The sequence below is a fragment of the Vicugna pacos genome, chromosome 7 (genome assembly GCF_048564905.1).
Source record: "Vicugna pacos chromosome 7, VicPac4, whole genome shotgun sequence".
Lineage (NCBI taxonomy): Eukaryota > Metazoa > Chordata > Mammalia > Artiodactyla > Camelidae > Vicugna > Vicugna pacos.
Genome location: NC_132993.1, coordinates 23,951,816 through 23,970,962, shown reverse-complemented (window position 1 = coordinate 23,970,962; position 19,147 = coordinate 23,951,816). Strand labels below are relative to the sequence as shown.

Below are 19,147 nucleotides of genomic sequence, written 5' to 3'. Positions count from 1 at the left end.
AAGTATATAAAGAGCTGCCATGCAATACCCTGTTTACGCCATTCATATGCAGATAGTAGGGTCAGGGTGAACGGGCTGCTTTAAAGCAGATTTAGACTCTCTATGACAAAATGATTTAGAGATTAGAGCTGCCTTTCTACAAGATATGAAACATTGTATTTTCCAAAACAACCGCAGTATTATTCCTGGTCCTATATCTTCCCCAAGACCCATACCCAGGTCCAAAACTGCCCTCCCCATCAGGAGGAAGATCTCTAATCCTTGAATTTAGCCAGGTTTGTGACTGCTCCAACCCACAGCATAGAGTGAAAGTTACACTATGTGATTTCTGGGGCTAGGTTATAAAAAAGCTTCCATTTGGCTCCACTCAGGACACTGGCCCTCAGAACTCAGCCTCGCCTAGTGTGAAGAAGCTCAGGTCACATAAAGAGGTCCCAAGAAGGTGTTCCAGCCCATTGCCTAGTTATCGTCTTACCAACAGCCAGCAACAGCCAGGTGTGTGAATGAGTGGTCCTTCAGAGGAGTTCCTCCCCCACCCCTTTGAGTCTTGCAGCTGAAGATACAGACATTCTGGGTTAGAGACAAGCCATGATTAAAAGAATACAGAGACAGAAATTTCAGAATGAAGGTGAGCTCTGATCCTCAGCCTTCAGAAGCATCACGTTGCTCAGATTTGCAATTCTTTTCCTAGCTCTTCTGTACCCATTTCAAACAAAAACCGATCCTAATGCCCTCCGTTTCAGCTGCTCAAAGAAATAAAAGGAATGCTAGAAAATGAATGAAGAATTGGTAACTACACAGTGAAGTTCACTGCCTCTCTGAGCTTCACATGGGGGTTCTGAAGGGCCAGGAGCTTTTCTGGGAGCTATTCCTCACAGAGCTCAAGGAAATTTTAGGGTTCTCCAAGAAAAGAAGTCCCCCTTTGGTTGTCTGTCAAGAGCATTTCTAGAGAATTGGGACAAAATGGAATCCTTTCATGCAATTTTGATTTGATTTTAAATTTACCCAAACTTAATAAAAATTCTATATTGAGGTTGCCCGGCTGCATCTCTGTTTTTTTTTTTTTTAAAGCAACATGTTGAATTCCTATGGAAGAGAATATTTTTATTCAGTTTGACAGTTTCAGTGTTTATTCTTGTCTATATAGTTGATATTGACTATTGTGGCAAGGTTCACGTTCTTGTTAATAGAACAAAACAAGACACAGTTTTTCTCAGATACTTAATTAAAAGCAGACATATTATTCTAAGAGAACATAAAAAAGTGTGTCTTCCTAGACAACAGATTCAAGGCTTAAATACCTGCCTATGCAATCATTATTTTCATGATATTTATTTTTAAACCACCATATATTTAACTTATTTTTAAGAGGGAAGAAGCATGAATTTTAAAGTATTAAGTGTTAAGACCTAGTTTAACTCTAAGCATTATATGACTTAAATCTTTTGAAAATTTTGTTTGAATCATATGGTAAGACTCCTGCCTGTAGAACTTCTGATAATTTATTTTAATCTTCCTCAGCTAGCTTGGGGGAAACAAAATCAATGTTATATTATAAGTAGTAAAAATAACTTAAAATTAAGCTTAAAGTCATAGTCAACAGAAAATTATTAGGGATCTTAGATGAAGAAATAATTTGCATGAGGAAACAAAAATTACAGAAACTCACGAGTATTTTTTTGGTGATATTTTACTAGTGTGTTTTCTGAGATATGTTGGAGATGATTATACACTTTTATTATTAAAGATTTTAAAAATACCTGCACTTCTACTTTATTCTTTTAACATATGATTGTAATTTCTATTCTCTCATTTGATTAAAAACAGTTGAAAACCAGTGATTTCTGACGTTAATAATAATCCCTCTTACTCCTAAGTAATGTTTTCCTCTCATTATTTCCTTACCCTGCCTTGTTAATTATCAGTTTTGATGGTTTAAAATTTTTCCCTAAGGAAAATAAAACAAAGAGGAGGAAGAATTTAGCTCGAAAGTGTAATTCTGTATTTCTCTTTTTCCAAATGATGTTGACCTAATTTTATGATACCCACTTTGCAAATTATAACAAAACCAAATTCCCCAGTGATCTGAAGTATCAGAAGGAAGTACACTGATACTGCTCAGTCTCTGGCACTATGTTCTTCATATGTTATAGCTAAGACTTTATTTGATTGCTTTAATTAAATTGTACAGTGGGCTATCCTTATCTGTGAGTTTTGCATCCACAATTCAATGAACCACAGATCAAAAAAAAATTTTTTTTTAATTCCAGACAGTTCCAAAAAGCAAAACTTGAATTTGCCTTGCATTAGTAACTATGTACATAGCATTTACTCTGTATTTACAGCTATTTACATAGCATCTACATTGTATTAGGTATAATGAGTAATGTAGAGATGACTTTAAATCTGCAGCAGGATATGGGCAGGTTATAAGCAAATAGTCCCTTATATGAAATGGTATAGTATTTACATGAGGGACCTGAGCATCCTGGGATTTTGGCATCCAGTGGCTCCTGGAACCAATCCCCTGCAGATACTGAGGGATGACTGCATGAGAAGAAACGCCATTCTTAGGGAAATGTCTATGTCAATATCTTTTGTTCGATGTCCATTTGTCTCTCCTTTGAATCTAGTGATGTGTTCTCTCTGGGGCTCTTCTTGTGTTCTCATGCCAGGGGTGAAAAGAATCTCCCTTTACCTGAGGTTGTATAATATGACAGACACCACTAGTGTCAATGAGCTCTCATTCTTCTGAGTTGGTCGTGGCAGCATTTTGCTTTAAACAAAGTGTTTTGCCTTTTGTGCCATTTCCTTACATTTGGAAATAACCTTCTAATATCTAAATCTGGGAATTCATTGTGTTTTTATTGTTTTATTTCTCCTCCTATCCAAACCTGTTTCTGAGAAAAGATCTATAACCTTAAATCCCATATATTAACCTCTCCCAGAAGTATCTACATATTAAGATTTATATTTTTAAGTTTTATAAAATTTTAAATTGCAGATAATAAAATAGGAGAAAAGCTGGGTAGGGTGGTAGATGCAGTTAAATATTTTTAGTAGAACTCTTCCACCTAGTCCAAAAGCCAGTTTTATACGTAATGATCACAGGCATGAGCCATCATTATATGTAAATTTTGTTACATTACAGGAACGACTTAAAGACTTAAGTGCCCCTACTTTAAAGAGAGAGAGAGAGAAACAATGGGACCCTTTGAAATGCAGAAGTGTGAACACTGAGTGTGGCCCACACCAAGAGAAACAGTAAACTCAACCTACACGGAAAGTCTTGAGAAATGTGTTTGTGAGTTTCCTTACACTTATAAGTAAGAAAATTCAACAGAGCACCTACAAGTCTGGAAACTGATGGCATGCCCTGTTCTGCAGTAAGATAGAATAGCCTCATGGGCCTAAAATTTTCTGGGTCCTGATGTTTGCAAAACTTTTAAGACTAGGATGGAGAGCAAGCTTGTGCAGTGATCTGAGCTCAAGTGATCTGCCATCCATTTGCTTCCCCAGCAGGTCAGAGCCCAGAGAGAAGATTTCATTGGGTCCAGGTTGCCCTGTTCAATCCTGGACTGTCCTTCCTGGAAAGGTCTCTGCTGGGCCGGTGCCAGGGGGATGCTCCTCTGCTGCATCAGTACCCGACTGTTTATTTGCCTTTGTGACAATCTTTAGTTTGCTGCTAGAGAGTTGAACTCATTTATTCCCTACATGTTTCAAAAATCATGGTATAACTTGAACTAAAATGAACCACTTGGAGTGTGTATATATTAGGATTCTGCAGGTGAAGATAATATAATATTCAACTAAAAGCCAGCTTAGACACAAAGGGAAATAAATATATTGGCTCACATTACTCGAAATCTAGAGAAAGAGTGTGCACTTAAATGAGTCTTTTGTAATTTCTCTGCTTTGTATCTCTGCTCTGCTGCTGTCTCATGCCGACTTTATATCCAGGTTGGCCTTCTTTAGGATAGCAAAATGGTTGAGGCAGGTTCAGGTCATAACTCACAATTAAAACTGTCCAGAACAAAGTGTTTCCCCGCTATTCAACCAAAATCTGGATGTGACAGGTGAAATAATGACCCTCTCCACACATGTTCATGTTCTGGTCTTTAGAAGCTGTGAATATGTTACCTTCTGTGGCAGAGAGACTTTGCAGATGCGATTAAGGTTAAGAATGTTAAAATGGAAAATTATCGTGGATCATTCAAATGGACCCAATCTAATCAGAGTCCTTAAAACTAGAGAAGCCTTCCCAGCTGTCATCAGAGGAAGATATAACCCCAGGAGAAGAGTTAGAGAGAAGCAGGGTTCCTGGCTTTGAAGATTGAGGCGGGGCCACCACAAGCCAAAGAATGCGATCAGGCTCTAGGAAGCTGGCAAAGGCAAGGAAAGGGATTTTCCCCTAGAATCTCAAGAAAGGAGTTCAGCCCTGCCAACCCTTTGACCTTAGCCCAGTGACAGAGGTGTCTGATTTCTGGCTTACAGACCCTGTAACAGAATAAACTCATATTGTTTAAGCTATTAAATGTATGGTAATTCATTACAATAGCCATGAAATACTAACGCACTGAATTAGGACACGTGGATTGGACCAACTTAAACCTGCTGTGGAACACATCCCGGTGGCGAGGGAAATGACACAAGCTGGTTAGTGACTGAGGCATGAGTAATGTAACCAAACAAACTGTTCTGGAGAGAAAGATGGAATAAGAATGAATGAGCCTACCTTTGTAGCTGGGAGAAGCAAGGCACATGATCCAAGACTGACACTGCAAAGAATAGAATGTGGGTGGGCCGTCTGCAATACACACTATTAAATGCACTGACCTCAGATGGGACATGAAACTGACAGATACTTTTAAGAGTCCAGGGTCTGTCCAGCTCAAAGTTTACTCAGAAATGTGATTTCTTCTGTTCTAACAGAGGCATGGATTAATTTTTGTTCTGCGTCTTACAACTTCTCTTGATCAATGTATTTTCAATGTCTGAGGAGGCTGTAATTCGTCACAGGACCTGTCTGAAATGAGGTGAGTGATGTTGAATGCTTGGGAACTGCTTGCTCGATGCCTAATAGAGGAAAAAATGATTCGGTGGAAGAAAAATGAGGCTGAGATGCAAGTATGACCAACTGTTTGTGGAGGTACAGTGTTTTTATTACCTAGAGAGAACAACATAGGGCCATAAACTCATGAAAAAGTATTGCAGCGACTTGTTTACCTGTATTATATAATCTGTAGTTCACTGAAGTCTTTCAAGAGCTCTTTAAATGTTTGTGAATTAACAAAGCCCTGTTTTCTAACTTGTGTATGCCTTAAGCTTCCACTCCTGGCATATAGTAAATATATACATGTGCTGTTGTTAATGCTATTTTAATATTTTATCTCTGTAATGAGGATCTGCAGTATCTGAGATGGCTCTGAGTTTCTTCCAGAGGAACCTGGAGATGTGAGGAAGACTATTTCCCTCTGAAGGTAAAATTAATGTCAACCCTAAATAGGAAGTAACAGATCATTTCTTAGACATGTAGGACCAGTAAACTTAGCTAGAAACAGCATTCAGTTTAATGAGTGAAATTAACACAGAAGTAAAGTCTTGCAGCTTATTTGCCGCCTCCCAGAGGAGAGAATCTGAGGGACATGGGCATCTCAGTCATGAAGAGACTTTGCCCAGATATTGCCATGGCCAAGAGGAACTAGCCATCCAGACCTGCCATTCCCTTCACTCACCAAGCAACCACGTGGTGACTACTAATGCAAACCCTCAAGTCCCTGATGCAGGACACAGCACTGTGGATAGAAGACATGAGAATGTGTATACACCCCAAATATATGAATCAGTTGATATCCTACCCCATCTCAGTCGGTGAGTTTGTGAACCCAGGGAACATTGTCCCTCGATTTATACTGAAATAGTTCAAGGCCATGAGACAGACTTTGGACTTCGGCACATTCATCTCTGTAGGACCTCGTATCTAATGGCACTCAGAAGGAGTCTACAATTTGTTAAATAAACTTTGGAGATGTAGCCTAACAGTTTCTATGGAAAAGTGTGTATAAATTTACAAATAACTAGTTAAAAAAATAAAAACTGCCTTGGGATAATATTTCTAAAGTCAGGAGTTGTCTGTATGTATTCTACAATTTTAGGAATAAATATTTCTTTTATATTCATGAAACATAGTTTACCATGGCTAATGGCTATGCCTCTGTATTTTTCAAAATATTTCAGTAACAATAATACCTTACCCAGGTTCTCAATCTGCTTGATCTGCCACCTCTCCATAGCTTCCCTGGGACATCTGGAAATATAGGGGGTGGGGATGACAAGGGAGGAGCTTTATCTTGTCACAACTACTGGGAGATGTTACTGGTATCTAGGTCTTGGGGGAGGAGGGCGGAGGGAGTCAGGTACACTAAACATACTGCAATATTGGGAAAGTCACACACAACAAGGACAAAGAACTGTCTTGTCCTGTGTCAGTTTTATTTCTGTTGAGAAACACTACTCCCAATCTCTTCTGATGTAAGGATTGCTGGTGACTTTCGGAAATTATGATTTAAGACAGCAAGACACTGGAGGTCTAAGTGCATTTACCACAGCTAGATCAGGAAACAGTATGACCAGTTTAACTTTCAACTTCTGTTTCATTGTATGTAGCAGTGTGTATTTGTGTGTGTGTGTGTGTGTGTGTGTGTGTAACTGGCTTTGTATGAGTTTGTTTACTCTCTAAGAGGCTCTAACCATAAAAATTATTTTCTCTTCTTCTTCAAGAGAGCCTGAACGCAGCCTGATGACATAGTCCTTGGGGCTGGAGGAAATGAACTAAAGATCTCGTACACTTTCTAGTTAATTTGATAGATCAAAATGGCCGAGTCAGATAGCTCACCTTGGCCACAGGAAATTGCAGCACTGGAAACAAAGTCACGGTTCTACGATTCTAACTCAGCTTTGTCTGGATGAGTCATTCTGTTGTTTTAATTATTCACATAACACTTCTTTCCAATAGACTTAATCATCCAAAGGTGACAGTGTAGGGGAAATCTCCGAACACCCATGCATTTTCTCAAGTCGATTACAAAGCCCATCATTATACGCACACTTTGCTGATGTAGAAATAGGTTGCCAGACAAATAGGGGCTGATCAGATATCAGAGGGAGCTGACCATTTACACAAAGGCATTCATTCCGGGACCAATGCAGCTGGATCTCACAGGCCTGCTCTAGACAAAGACTCTTCAGCTAAAATCCTTTACAAGTGAAGTTTAAACAATCACACAATCAGTTGGCATTACAGCATCCAATCTTTTTAAATTCGGTGACCAAAGATCAGTCCCAACCAGTGAACTTTCTAATTGTTGCAAATGCCGTGTAAATGCCTGGCTTGTCCTGTCCAACAGTTTTCAGGAGATAAAAGTTAATTCAGAAACAAAGTTTGATGGAAGTCACTGAAGCCTTTCAAAGAACTACTATTGAGATTTTTTAATCTCCTGCCAAAATGAAAAAAAGAAAAAGTTATATTTCTGTCCAGCAATCTCAAAATCAGCAAGACAAAGAAAAATAATCCAACCCCCAAAGCCAACAAAAGGCCCATTTACTATCTGACACCCTGGGTGGACTTTGAAGCCACACTTCGCCAACAATCACTGTATTATGCCCATAGAATAATGCCAACCTGTTAATATGGGGTTTGTGCAATCAATTTGGAATTCAAATCAGAGTGAATCAGGACAGAATGCTGCCCCGACACCAAGTCACTAAGGCTAAGCCAAACACAGAGAAACAAACCCCAAAAATTCTTCTTTCTAGGAGTAGTGAAAGCAAGATTAAAACTTAATAGAATGGAACTCTGCCCACAATAGCCTCACTATTTGGTACAAGAGCATCTTCTCAAAATCAGAGAAAACATGACTCACATGACTTTCAGGGACTTAAATGTGATTCTTGATGTCTCTCCTGTTCATGTACAGATAATTCACAAAAGAACATATTTGTCTTTATCAACTGTTCTTAAAATCTTGAAACTTGTAGAGTCAATGTGACAGAAACAAGCTGTAGAGAGCTTTTAAATGTGTCTACATATTTGAAATGCATTTTTCAATAAAAACACAGATGTGTTTTTAGAATAACTAGAGCATATAGTCATACCTCCCAGAATAACATCTCCATTAGCAAAATGCTTCATGATTAAGTCACTCTTCCATTGCCTTGAAAGCACTGGTGATCAGAGCCCACTCTTCTTGGTGAATAGAATTAGAAACAGTAAGATATTCAGGAATGAAAGTCACTAGTAGAAGAAGAAGGTATAAGAAAAATATGATTATGTCGTTTTTATGAACTCCTTTGAAAGCTTCCCTCATAACCATCACAACTTCTTCCAGACACCCCAAAAGTCCACTCCTCTCCTCTCTCTTGCTCTTTCTTTTTCTCCTCAGAGACACTGTTCCCTTAAACTTCCAAATTCTGTCTGAGGCAAAATTTCAAATTTTATCACGTTCGTGATACTTTATTTGATTAGGGAAAAGAAATTCTGGTAGGCCTAAATTTCTAAATACATTAGCAATAAAAATACAGATAAAAGGAATAAAATTGCGAAAGACTTTTTCCCTTAAAACTTAGGAAAATAAATATTAAACAGGAAATTTTATAATGTCTATGGTAATACTTAAATTTGGCATATATATATAAAAAGACTAAAACAAACTAATCACTTGCCTGTCTCTATAGCAAGGCATTCAACTCAGAAGGTTTCTATGGATTTCACAGGATGTACTGCATATAAATTATTTATGTCTCTTAAAAATTGAAGAAAAATATTGAATTGTTTGTGGAATTGACAATAATTGGACCAACAGGAAATGAAAATGTCATTTAACAGTCCTGCAATTGATTAAAGTATTACTAATTCAAGAGAATGACCACTTTGAGGTTGATTAAGCTATACTATTTTTTTAAATCAATCTTTAAATTCTGAGCACTTGAGCCAAAAGACTGCTAATCCTCTACAAATTTATAAATGCAGTGGAACATTGATTTAGCATCAGAGTTCTAGGAATCAGAGATCTCGTAACTTGATAGTAACAACTATCTTCTACTTACATCATCACAGTCTCTTTAATTAATGACTTAGGATCCTATTTCATATTGCAATATTTGGGGTGAAAGTGTGGAAACACAATTCAGTAAAATATAATGAAAAATCAAGACAAAATTGTGGGGCTTTTAGATTAAAATATAAAAGGAAGTCAGTTTTCTAGTAACAATGGTAAGTAGTCTCCCGTGAACCACAGAAGGGCAGTCTCACATTTAGAAAGTGAAGTGATTCTACCTGCAGGGAACTGAAACCCTTTGTAGATGAACAGCAATTTGTTTCATACAAACTCTGGTCTCACGCTCATCCCTGCCTGCCTTTGCTTTTTGCGTGTGAGAACTCCTTGGTCCTTCTTGGTTGCTGAACTTGCTCTGTGTCCACACAGAACCGTAATACACTACTTTCCCCTACCCAGGCTCTTCCTCAAGGGAACTTTCTCTGACAGCACCAGTAGGTCAGGGTTCCCTGTAACTGACTCTCAGAGCATTTTTCTTTCTGAACTTTTCTTTCTCAGCACTACTCACATTTTCACTAAATACTTGACTGAGGGAATAATGTTTAATATCTGTAGGCATGGCACGTAATGTAAACTCCAAAAGGGACTGAACTGTCCTGGAGAATGTCATTCTAAGTGAAGTAAGCCAGAAAGAGAAAGAAAAATACCGTATGAGATCGCTCATATGTGGAATCTAAAAAATGAATGAATGAATAAATACAAAAGGGATTGAAGTGTATCTAAACCATTCACTATCATGTCCCCGGGATTTAGCAATGTCTGGCATGCAGGTGTTTACAGTTAGCAGTCATCGTGCCTCAGATAAAACTCACTGGCAAGGATGCTGTCATTTAGCAAAGCTGGCAGTAGGTGTTTAACTGAATGAATGGAGTGAATGACTGAAGAAATAAAATGTCCAAAGGATTATAGTGGCTTTTAGGGACCTGGACTTGGACCTAGTGACTTTGGGATAGAGAAGTCTGAAGATACCATTGTAGCACCCAGTCTTTGTAACTTCTCTAGAACATATATGCACCCTGATATGGCCATGGATATTTACATCATTTGATTAGTGCTGGACTGCTAATTTATGGACTCCCCTATTTTCTTTTCCTTTCGTCACTGCTTCTTAACTCGGTCCTGGTTTTCCATCTGTATTTTTGCTACACTGTAGTTCCTGAGTGTTCTTTCATTGAAAGACTTGTTTACCCTTTCACTGAGCAAGTATTTTTTGAACACCTACTATGTGTTATCTTAATCAAGACAGCATTTCATACATTGCTGCGGGTGTACTGATTAAGTAGAAAAGAATTATTATTTATAATCCCTAGAAGGAGACTTTCTATTCTTAGAATTCTTATACTAAGTCAATATGCCACCAGGGTCAAATTATGTGACCTTGTTTAACTCAGGTAACTTCTCAGAAAATCAGTTTTGTACCTAAGAATAAAGAAAGAGCTGGTTAAGTAGCACTGGAAGACTTTGAGATCACTTTGAGCTCTAAAGTAATGTAATGTCAGCCTATTGCAGGCACCACGTTGAATGATTTGAGCTCAAAAACTGACAAATATAAATAGCAAAGCAAAACCGGGCTTCAGTAAATATTCCTTAATTGCTTTCACTAAAAGAATGGAACAATGAAAATATAGCATGTATAGAGAGAGAGAACACTCATAAACCATAATAGTTAAATTATAGAAACTTTTAATATGCTTTTCCTTCCTCTTTCTTTACGAGAGGGTTAGCCAGAATCAGACATACTGGGAATATGCTGCCTAGAAAGAGAACAGAGAAAGTCAAACCAATGGAAAGGAACTGAAGAGTACTTTAAAATGCAAGATGAATTTAAATTACCAGGAAGAATCCTTCACCTGTTATCCTGGAGAATCCTTGAAGACTTGGGAAATTGCATCTATTTTTAAAATGATGGGGAAAGATCAGAGACGAAAATGTCTTGGTAGAAGTATCTTCATCGTTTCTTAGAGGATTCAAGCTCCCTACCAACCCATTTTTAAGTTCAGGACCAGGTGTAAATATAAGGGAAGGGAAGTTACTAAGGGACACGTTGTATGAAAGCACAGGGTTGGGGGGAGGGCAGGACCTCTCCTGTGAACACAGAACATTTCGAATGCCAGAGACATAAAGCTATACCCCTGTATAACATGGTCCCAACACATAGATCATCAGTATTCTCCATGAGGCTTCTATTCACACATAGCATAGGAACCAAACTGGAGTATTTATTTATTCTTCAGTCACACCCCGTGATGCTTTCCTCTCTTTCTTTGGTTATCTCTCTCCTCTTGAAGTGTCTGCTTCTCACACTTTCTTTTATCAACTCCTTCTGAAGACCTGTCCATCCAGTTATCTCCTGAAACTTTTCATGATTTCCTCTCACCTGGTGTGCTCTCTCTGAATTATCACAGGACTTTACACCTTCCTAATGAGTACCAGCCTATTTGAAGTTGTTTGTGTATTTTGTTTTATTCCCTTCTTCTCATCCTACCCCTGCCTGGTTTTATAAATTCTGACACTAAGGTCTATTTACTTTTATCTACTGCAGGTTATAGCACAGAACCTTTCCTACATCATGTGCTGAATCAATGTTTTTTGACTTACAAAGTTAACCAAATATCATGAGAGACATTGTGGAATTATCATTATTGATGCCAAAACCTAGTTTAGGCATCCTCAGTTTTCCAAAGACCTCCTACAGGGATCTGTCAGAGGACAATGGTGCTTTGTTCTTATTCTCTCTCAAATTCCTCAGAATACAGAGAGTAGGGGGAAAATCCCTTTGAAGAGTACTGGACTGGGGAAAAGGAGATATTCCGGGCACTGTCATTTAGTTAATCTGGGTTTCATGCAGAAGACGAGTGGTTGTACTAAGTACCTTTAATTTTTCTAGCACTAGAGTCTGGAAGAAAGAAGGTGCTACTCGGTTACGCTGAACAGAACAGAAACTGACAAGCAGAAAACACATGGGGCAGTTTCCAGTCAGAAAATTGGGTTCCCCTGTATGATTCTTCTTAAGACAGCAGCATTGCAACCACACTGTGTCACTTGGGTTACTGCTTCTGCCGCCTGATTTAAACACGTGTCCTGCATGGCAGGCCTCCTACACAACTACTTTAACTCGAACTCCTTAAGGGATTCATATAATTCAAATGCAGAGGGTTAGTTTTTTGTTAGGAATTTATGGAATATCAATTTAAAGATAGTATTTGAATATTCAAGTGTCCTAATTAAGAAATATAAATATTTTATCATTCCATCACTGTCATTTATTTCTTAAGTCACACAGATTTAATCAAGTTCATTTTTTAAGATGAGAAAAATTTGAATTCAAAGGGCTTCACATAGAATTCACGGTTCTTCAAAGGTCAGTGTTTAGATGAAATCAGATGACAAGTTCATTGCTTTTTTAGTGCTTGGTTCTGCTTATAATTCCTAATGGGAAAACCAGTAACTCTACATGCTAGTTCAGAGATGAATTTTTTTTAAAAAAAGTTAGTTTCTTCCTACTCTATTTATTCATAGTTTATAAATATTTGGAAGTAACTTTACATCTCTATCTGAATATTAAAAATACAATTTTTAACATACAATATAGTTTTATGAATCATGCATATAAAATAGCACTGTGAGGAAAACTTCTTTATAACATAGTTATTTCCTGCCTCAAAGGGAAACAGAATTATAAAACACTAAGGACGATTTTAAATTGTGCATAGAATCAGTAATTGTGTACTTAAGGCAATTAAAAGATTTATTGAATGTTGGTTAAAAGTAGATTGACAGTGACAGTAAAGAATAAAGTGTCATTTATTTGGTGCTACTTTGTGAATGCTTCTTAACTACAACTCATCTCACGATACCATATGCAATATACTTTCAGTCACAACTCAAACATAAAATAACCTACAGAATCACATGGCTATTATCAATATACAGTGATTATATTTTTAAAAGAACGAAAGGAAGTTAGCAATTAAGTTAAGGTGCAGTCACTTTTTTTCAAATAAAATATTAGCACCATACCAGATAAAATGATCTAACTATTGGCCTCTTCATTCTTCTTAAATAACTAAATATAAACTTTTTTTTCAAAGCACAAATATTAATTTGCAAAATCAGTTCTACAGTAGTTAATATTTCTCTCCTTTTTTTGCATTTTTTTCCCAGTAAGGAAAAATATGAAGTAAAAACTTTCACAGGATATGAAAATCAAATAAACAAATGTAAGCAAACCAAAGGCTCTTTGTTCTTCAGCAGTGAGTCCCAACAGAAGCAAAGGTGGACATCTCCCGGCGGATGGTACTGAAAGGCGAGAGCTCCAGTTCCGTGGTGTACTCGTTGTCATTGTCATCGCTGGTCACCGTTGAAGACTTCTGGATGCACTCATCACAGCAGCAGCAGCAGCACTCCATGAAGGCCCGACTGAATGGTTTGCAGAGACAGAAAAGGAGGACCGGGGTGACACAGGACTTAAAGAACAAAAGGAACTGGCTGATGATATTAAGAAGGTCCATTGTCTGCTGGGAAACCCCTGTGGCCATGTAGGCAGTTACAATGTTGCAGATATTTTCAGGAATAATGCAAAATCCATATAAGATGGTCAAAGCCACGACTGTGCAGTTCATCTGGCTTTCTAGCTGAATCTGCCGCTTATTCCCCCGGGTGCAGGCTTTCTCGGCTTTGCGGATTTTCCTTGCAGTCACCAAAGAGCAGGTGATGGTGAACAGGGTGGGCAGACAGAAGTAGCAGCCGAAGTACCACCAGAGCCTCGCGCTGTCGTAGGTGAGGGCTAGGACGTAGATGGTGTCCGGTAGGTCCGGGGAGATCTTGATAACGCAGCGCTCCGCAGGGGCTCGCCCGCTAAAGCCCAGCTCCTCCTTGCTCAGCTGGCGGAGAACGATTTCCGGTAGTGCTAACAGCAGCGCGCCGACCCATATGACGGCCAGTTTGGCGGTCGTGGAAGAGCAGTTCTCTATCATTTCGTAGTACATCTGTACGTTGGTGGCCGCCCGGAAGCGGTCTATGCACAGAGCACATAAGGTGAAGGTTGTGACTCCGAGAGAAGCGACCTACGGGAGGAACACAGGACACATTCATCCTGGGTGATCCTTGAAAGATCAAACCATTAGGCAATAAATGTAGAGGAGCAAAAGTACCAAAACACACACACACCCGCGCGCGTGCGCACACACACACACACACACAATTTCTTGGAAAGAGGCATGGATAACCTGCGTGGGTGACTTCAACTGAATCACTGTAAGGATAAAGCAGAAATAGAAGGAAGAAAGAAGAAATATGGTTCAGGGTCATAGAGCCAAAAAATATTAAAGCTGAAGGGATTCATAAATGTCAGCTAGTCCAATACCATTTTATTAGAGATGAGAATACAGTGACCCCAAGAATTTCCATAGCCATGGAAAGGTCTGCCACCAGATGATCTAGATATGGAGTAAGGGCAGTTGAGTGCACTCCATGTCCGTTACTGAAAAGGATGTGATGTTTTCCAGGGTGGGGATCAACAGTATGCCTGACACACAGCAAACATTCAAGAACTTACTGTTTTGAACAAGCTGGATGAGTGGAGATCTCCCAATTTCTCCTACATGCCAAATCAAGTATTGTAAGATTATTTTCAAACGCATACACTTATGGAAAGCAAGAAAGGGAAATTCTCCAGAGGTCAAAATCAACAAGAAAACAAATTCCAAACAGATCAGCGGCCCCTCCCTCTCCACGCTGCACATTTGCCCTAGGGGCATCTGCCAATTCTGATGCGGGTTCTAAGTTGGCTTTAGCTAGAAGGATGGTACCAGGTGCCCAGACACCCAGAGGTAGGAAACAAAGGGGCCAATGTGAGTGCGGATTAGTTCCAAGAGCCTCTTATAAATTTGGAACTCTGCAAATAGTGACATCTTTCAGCATATAAAGAGAAAAAATGGAGGGAGATAGTGGAGAAATTTATCTGCGTTAGAGGATTTGAATCTAAGCATATTGGGGTGGAGGGCGGGGAGAGAAAGCAAATTCTAATCAGGCCAGAATTTTCATTGGACTAGTGTCAGAATTCATACCATCTATATGGCTTAGAAAAACCCTGAATGCCATTTAAAATCATCCTTGGCACCTAGTAGAAGCAATCACAAAACCTTCGTAGAAGAATGCATTTTAAAACCAAGCCCCAGAGAAATTCCAAAGATAAAATTCCAGGGAACATGATTCAGAATTAAAAAATCACAATATCCTTAAACACATTAAAAACACAATGTATTTTCCAAAGGAAACATGTCATAGAATCGGACGTAAAATCAGTATATTTATCATGAAATAAGAATTCTTATCAGATTTAGATATACCATATAGTGAAAGAATGTCAAAGAAAATAAAAGATACAAAAAATAACCATAAAAATATGTAAAAAGGAGCCAAATGGAATGTCTGGATATTCCAGCCATAGGAAAATTTCAGATCAGAAAACTCTTTGATACTGACCACGGAGAGCACTATATCCAAACTTAGATATGCATGTGGTCCAGACAGCTAAGTAAATCAACAATTAAAGGTTAAGAACCAAAAATGTGTCCAGATTTTTTTCACACAGAGAGTGTTCCAGGAATATAAATGTATATTTTTAATATGAACATACTATCATCCAATAATCTTATGAGAATCATACACAAACCCTAATGGGGTACAGAGACATATGTTCAACACAAGCACACATATCTAGATAACATTAATGTCTAAATTTTTAGAACTCAGAGAGATCATGTTGACAAAAGGAAAACCATTTGTCATAACAATTTTAGTTCTGAAAACATTAGTTGTTTATCTACTACATTCAAGCTGTCACTCTTCCCCAGAACAATAGCAACTTGCCTTGTGGATTCTATGAGAGTTTCAGCGTCAAATATTCTCTCTTCTTACACACTACACATCAGTTAGTGTCTACTCGTTCTCACGCATAAAATGAGGACACCGCATCCATGCCCTGACTATTCTCATAACTGTTGAAGGAGACAGTCTGAAAATGATATATGATGAGGGGTTAACTGTATGAAAAGCAAAAATGAAGAAGAAATATGACTAATAAAGTCTGGATCAGGGAAAATCAAGAGGTTGTGGTTGAACTTATAACCACAATTCTTATTCTACAAAATCATCATCATGTTTCCCATAAACATCAGGATAAGAAATATCAGTCTCATATGACAACCATAAAAAAGAGTCATCACTACATTCATCTTTTTAAAACTTAACTTGCAACTTAATGAGTTGTTCACCTTGATAGAAGTGGATTTTGCATCTATGCTGAAGACTCAAAATAATTCTAAAATTGAAGTCCACACTGTGCAACTGTCTTAAAATCAGATTATCTTAAATGTCAGTAATTTTTTTAATGTCACACTTTGAATGGAAATCTGAGAAGGACTTGTGATTTTCTAAAGGTCTGCATCAAGCAGTATTATTTGGAAATTGCTTTTATTTTACAGATTTTTGAAAGTTTTTGTTTATATATTAGCTTTTCAAATGCTTTGATTCATTTCTCTATAGGAATGTAAAACAAACAAACAAAAAATTCTCACGCTATCAAATATACACAAAACCTCAGCAAGGCTTTCTGTGTCATCTTCACTGAGGCAAATCTTGTGCACATTTTTTTGTCACTTTGTATTCTGAGTCAGCCACAAATACAAAGCTACAAAGGTTTATGCTGTGCATTCTTTTTAAATTATGAATAACATTTCTATTAAAAGGACAGCTTGGTGATATGAAAATACTAGACTCCAAGAAGAAGCAATCTCTTAGAGGCTTGGAACATCTTTCTGCCTGGTAATTTTCTATCATTACTTACAAAGAACACAACACTCAGGAGAAAGTATCTTCTTCCCAATTAATCTCCCTAAATTTAAATCTAGAGATTTAAAATCTGGGGCAATTATCACAAGAGCTAGCATTTGCATACCTATCTCCAAGTTTGTTACAAAGCATTTCATGAGAGGTAATAGCAAATAGCAAATGAATGTGGGTGGACAGGTACTAAGACAGGTGTGTTAGATCATCACTCTATAGATAGCATAAACTGTGCTGCACATCCACTCTTAATTAGAAGATATTCACTGCTTCAAAAAGCAAGAAACAAAAAAAGGGGGGGGCAGGGGATGGTTTCTAGCTTCCGTATAATTTGTCTCACAAGATTAAAAAAAAAGGCGGGACAAATTTTAAGCAAGATTTACATGTGTTCCAATTTTGCGTTCAGGAATCCTTCTATACTGTATCTTATTTGAAGATGCTCAGTTCTTCAGCCATATTCCCAAGAGCTTTAGTATTGAAGATCTCAAATACATTTGACCTGTAATCCTCTTGACGAATCACAGATTGAGGGAAACTTCCCAGTTGTCATACACAAATTTCAGGAAGCTTCTGCGTCCAGTTTCCTATTTTCAAATTACCCTTGTCTCTGATAGGATTCTCTGCAATCAGGATCCAGCTGAAACAGGGTGAACTGCCCAAGAAGGTCACAAGAGCTACAGAAAGAGTTGTTAAAGGAACCGCTGAGGCAAACACTGCCCCAAATGCAGATAGCATTAACTGCGCTCACGACGCAGTTGCCAACAGCAACCATAGCCCGAACGCCAGTCCTGGAGAGCTACCCTCTCCTGCTGCCACTGCCTGCAGTGTTTTTACTCCAGATATTTTCCTGTAAACTCACTCATGCACTGAATTTTATGACGTGAAAGAGCAAGAAATGTAAATGGTCCCCGCTCAATACTTCCCCGGATTATTTATAGAAGGCTGAAAGCCTTTGTAAAGAATTAGCAGCATATGTATCTCAGGAACTAATTGATAAAAATCATCTGGACAATGGATGGTGGGCTAATTTCTGCTTACTCCGATATGGAAGCTAGCCATGGAATTAAAATTGCTAAACGTTGGGGTAACATGAAAAGATTTCTATCACAATTTTTAAAGATACTTGTTTACATACAGCTCATTAGAAATTCTACCAAGATGAATGGTGCAATTATATACAATTATAAAATTGCATCATGAAGGCTGGATCTTCTGCATTTAATGACCATATCTGATTGCTAAAATTCAATATCACTATGAAATATGCTCTTCAGAGTAAAGCTGTTAAGCGTTAGCCTAGATGGGTAGTTCTTTGAAGCAACAACCTGAGAGATGGAATGAGTGAGATGCAATCTCTTATTAATTAAAACTGCAACAGAGGCATAATTAACATCAACAAAAGCAGAACTGTAAACACTTCGAATAGACAAGACTATTCATTTTGAGAATCAAGATCAGAGAGAAGCTGGAAGCAGAAGTCTTTAACTATTTGGGAAAAAAGATATTGAGCATTTGGAGAGGACTGGCATCAAAATATAGACACCAGATAATCAAAGTAAACAACTCTAAAATCTTTTTTTTCCAATAGCAATGTTCTGCTTTTCTCTGTGTCTTGGAGTAACAGCAGATAAGCTCCTGCAGGGCCTGCCCAGTCAACACCCAGAGCGGGGACACTGTGGGCAGCTGCAGTCACCTGCGGTCACCTGCAACATTGCTTCAAGGCACCGGACAGGCACAGGGCAAGTGAAGACCCTCACGTGGGAATGTGACAGCTCTGGTGCCAAAATATTCACCACCTCGTTCAAGTTTCTAACTCAATACAAACATCCAGCCGTGAGGAAATCTAAGCCACCATCTTCACTTAGTACTACATTAAATCCCTGTTCGTTCAAAATGATGCACAGAAAGGGCACATGGATACTTTACGAAAAACAGCAATTTATGGAAATCCCGTTGTAGCTGCTGCGCCATTTCTCAGAGGCTTACTGCAGACAGACAAGTAAGAGACCCATATGAACGAGGGCACCTGCGAAGGTACAACTCATACCAAATAAACAGTGTCTGTTGCTAAGCCTTCTGACACACATTAGCGATGACACTGATGGGGAAAGAGAAGACCGATGTGCTTCCAAGCAAAAATTCTTTCATATGAAATCGAATCTACATGCTTAAGTCCAGGGAAGTGA

General features: G+C 38.3%; 1 protein-coding gene across 3 annotated transcripts in view; it reads right to left on the bottom strand.

Annotated features, from left to right (window-relative positions):
- GPR37 (G protein-coupled receptor 37) overlaps positions 1-19,147 on the bottom strand; it is a 54,088-nt gene that overhangs the window by 23,758 nt on the left and 11,183 nt on the right. Inside the window, exons 2-3 of one of the 3 annotated variants that reach the window (XM_072964570.1) lie at positions 13,344-14,179; positions 10,985-11,004 (exon numbers count right to left, since the gene is read on the bottom strand). In XM_072964570.1, the coding sequence (XP_072820671.1) occupies positions 13,361-14,179 (819 nt within the window). In that variant the 3' untranslated portion in view covers positions 10,985-11,004; positions 13,344-13,360. Of the gene's footprint in view, positions 1-10,984; positions 11,005-12,843; positions 14,180-19,147 lie in introns of those variants that run through there. The other 2 variants (XM_072964569.1, XM_006202247.4) reach the window with 2 other exon arrangements.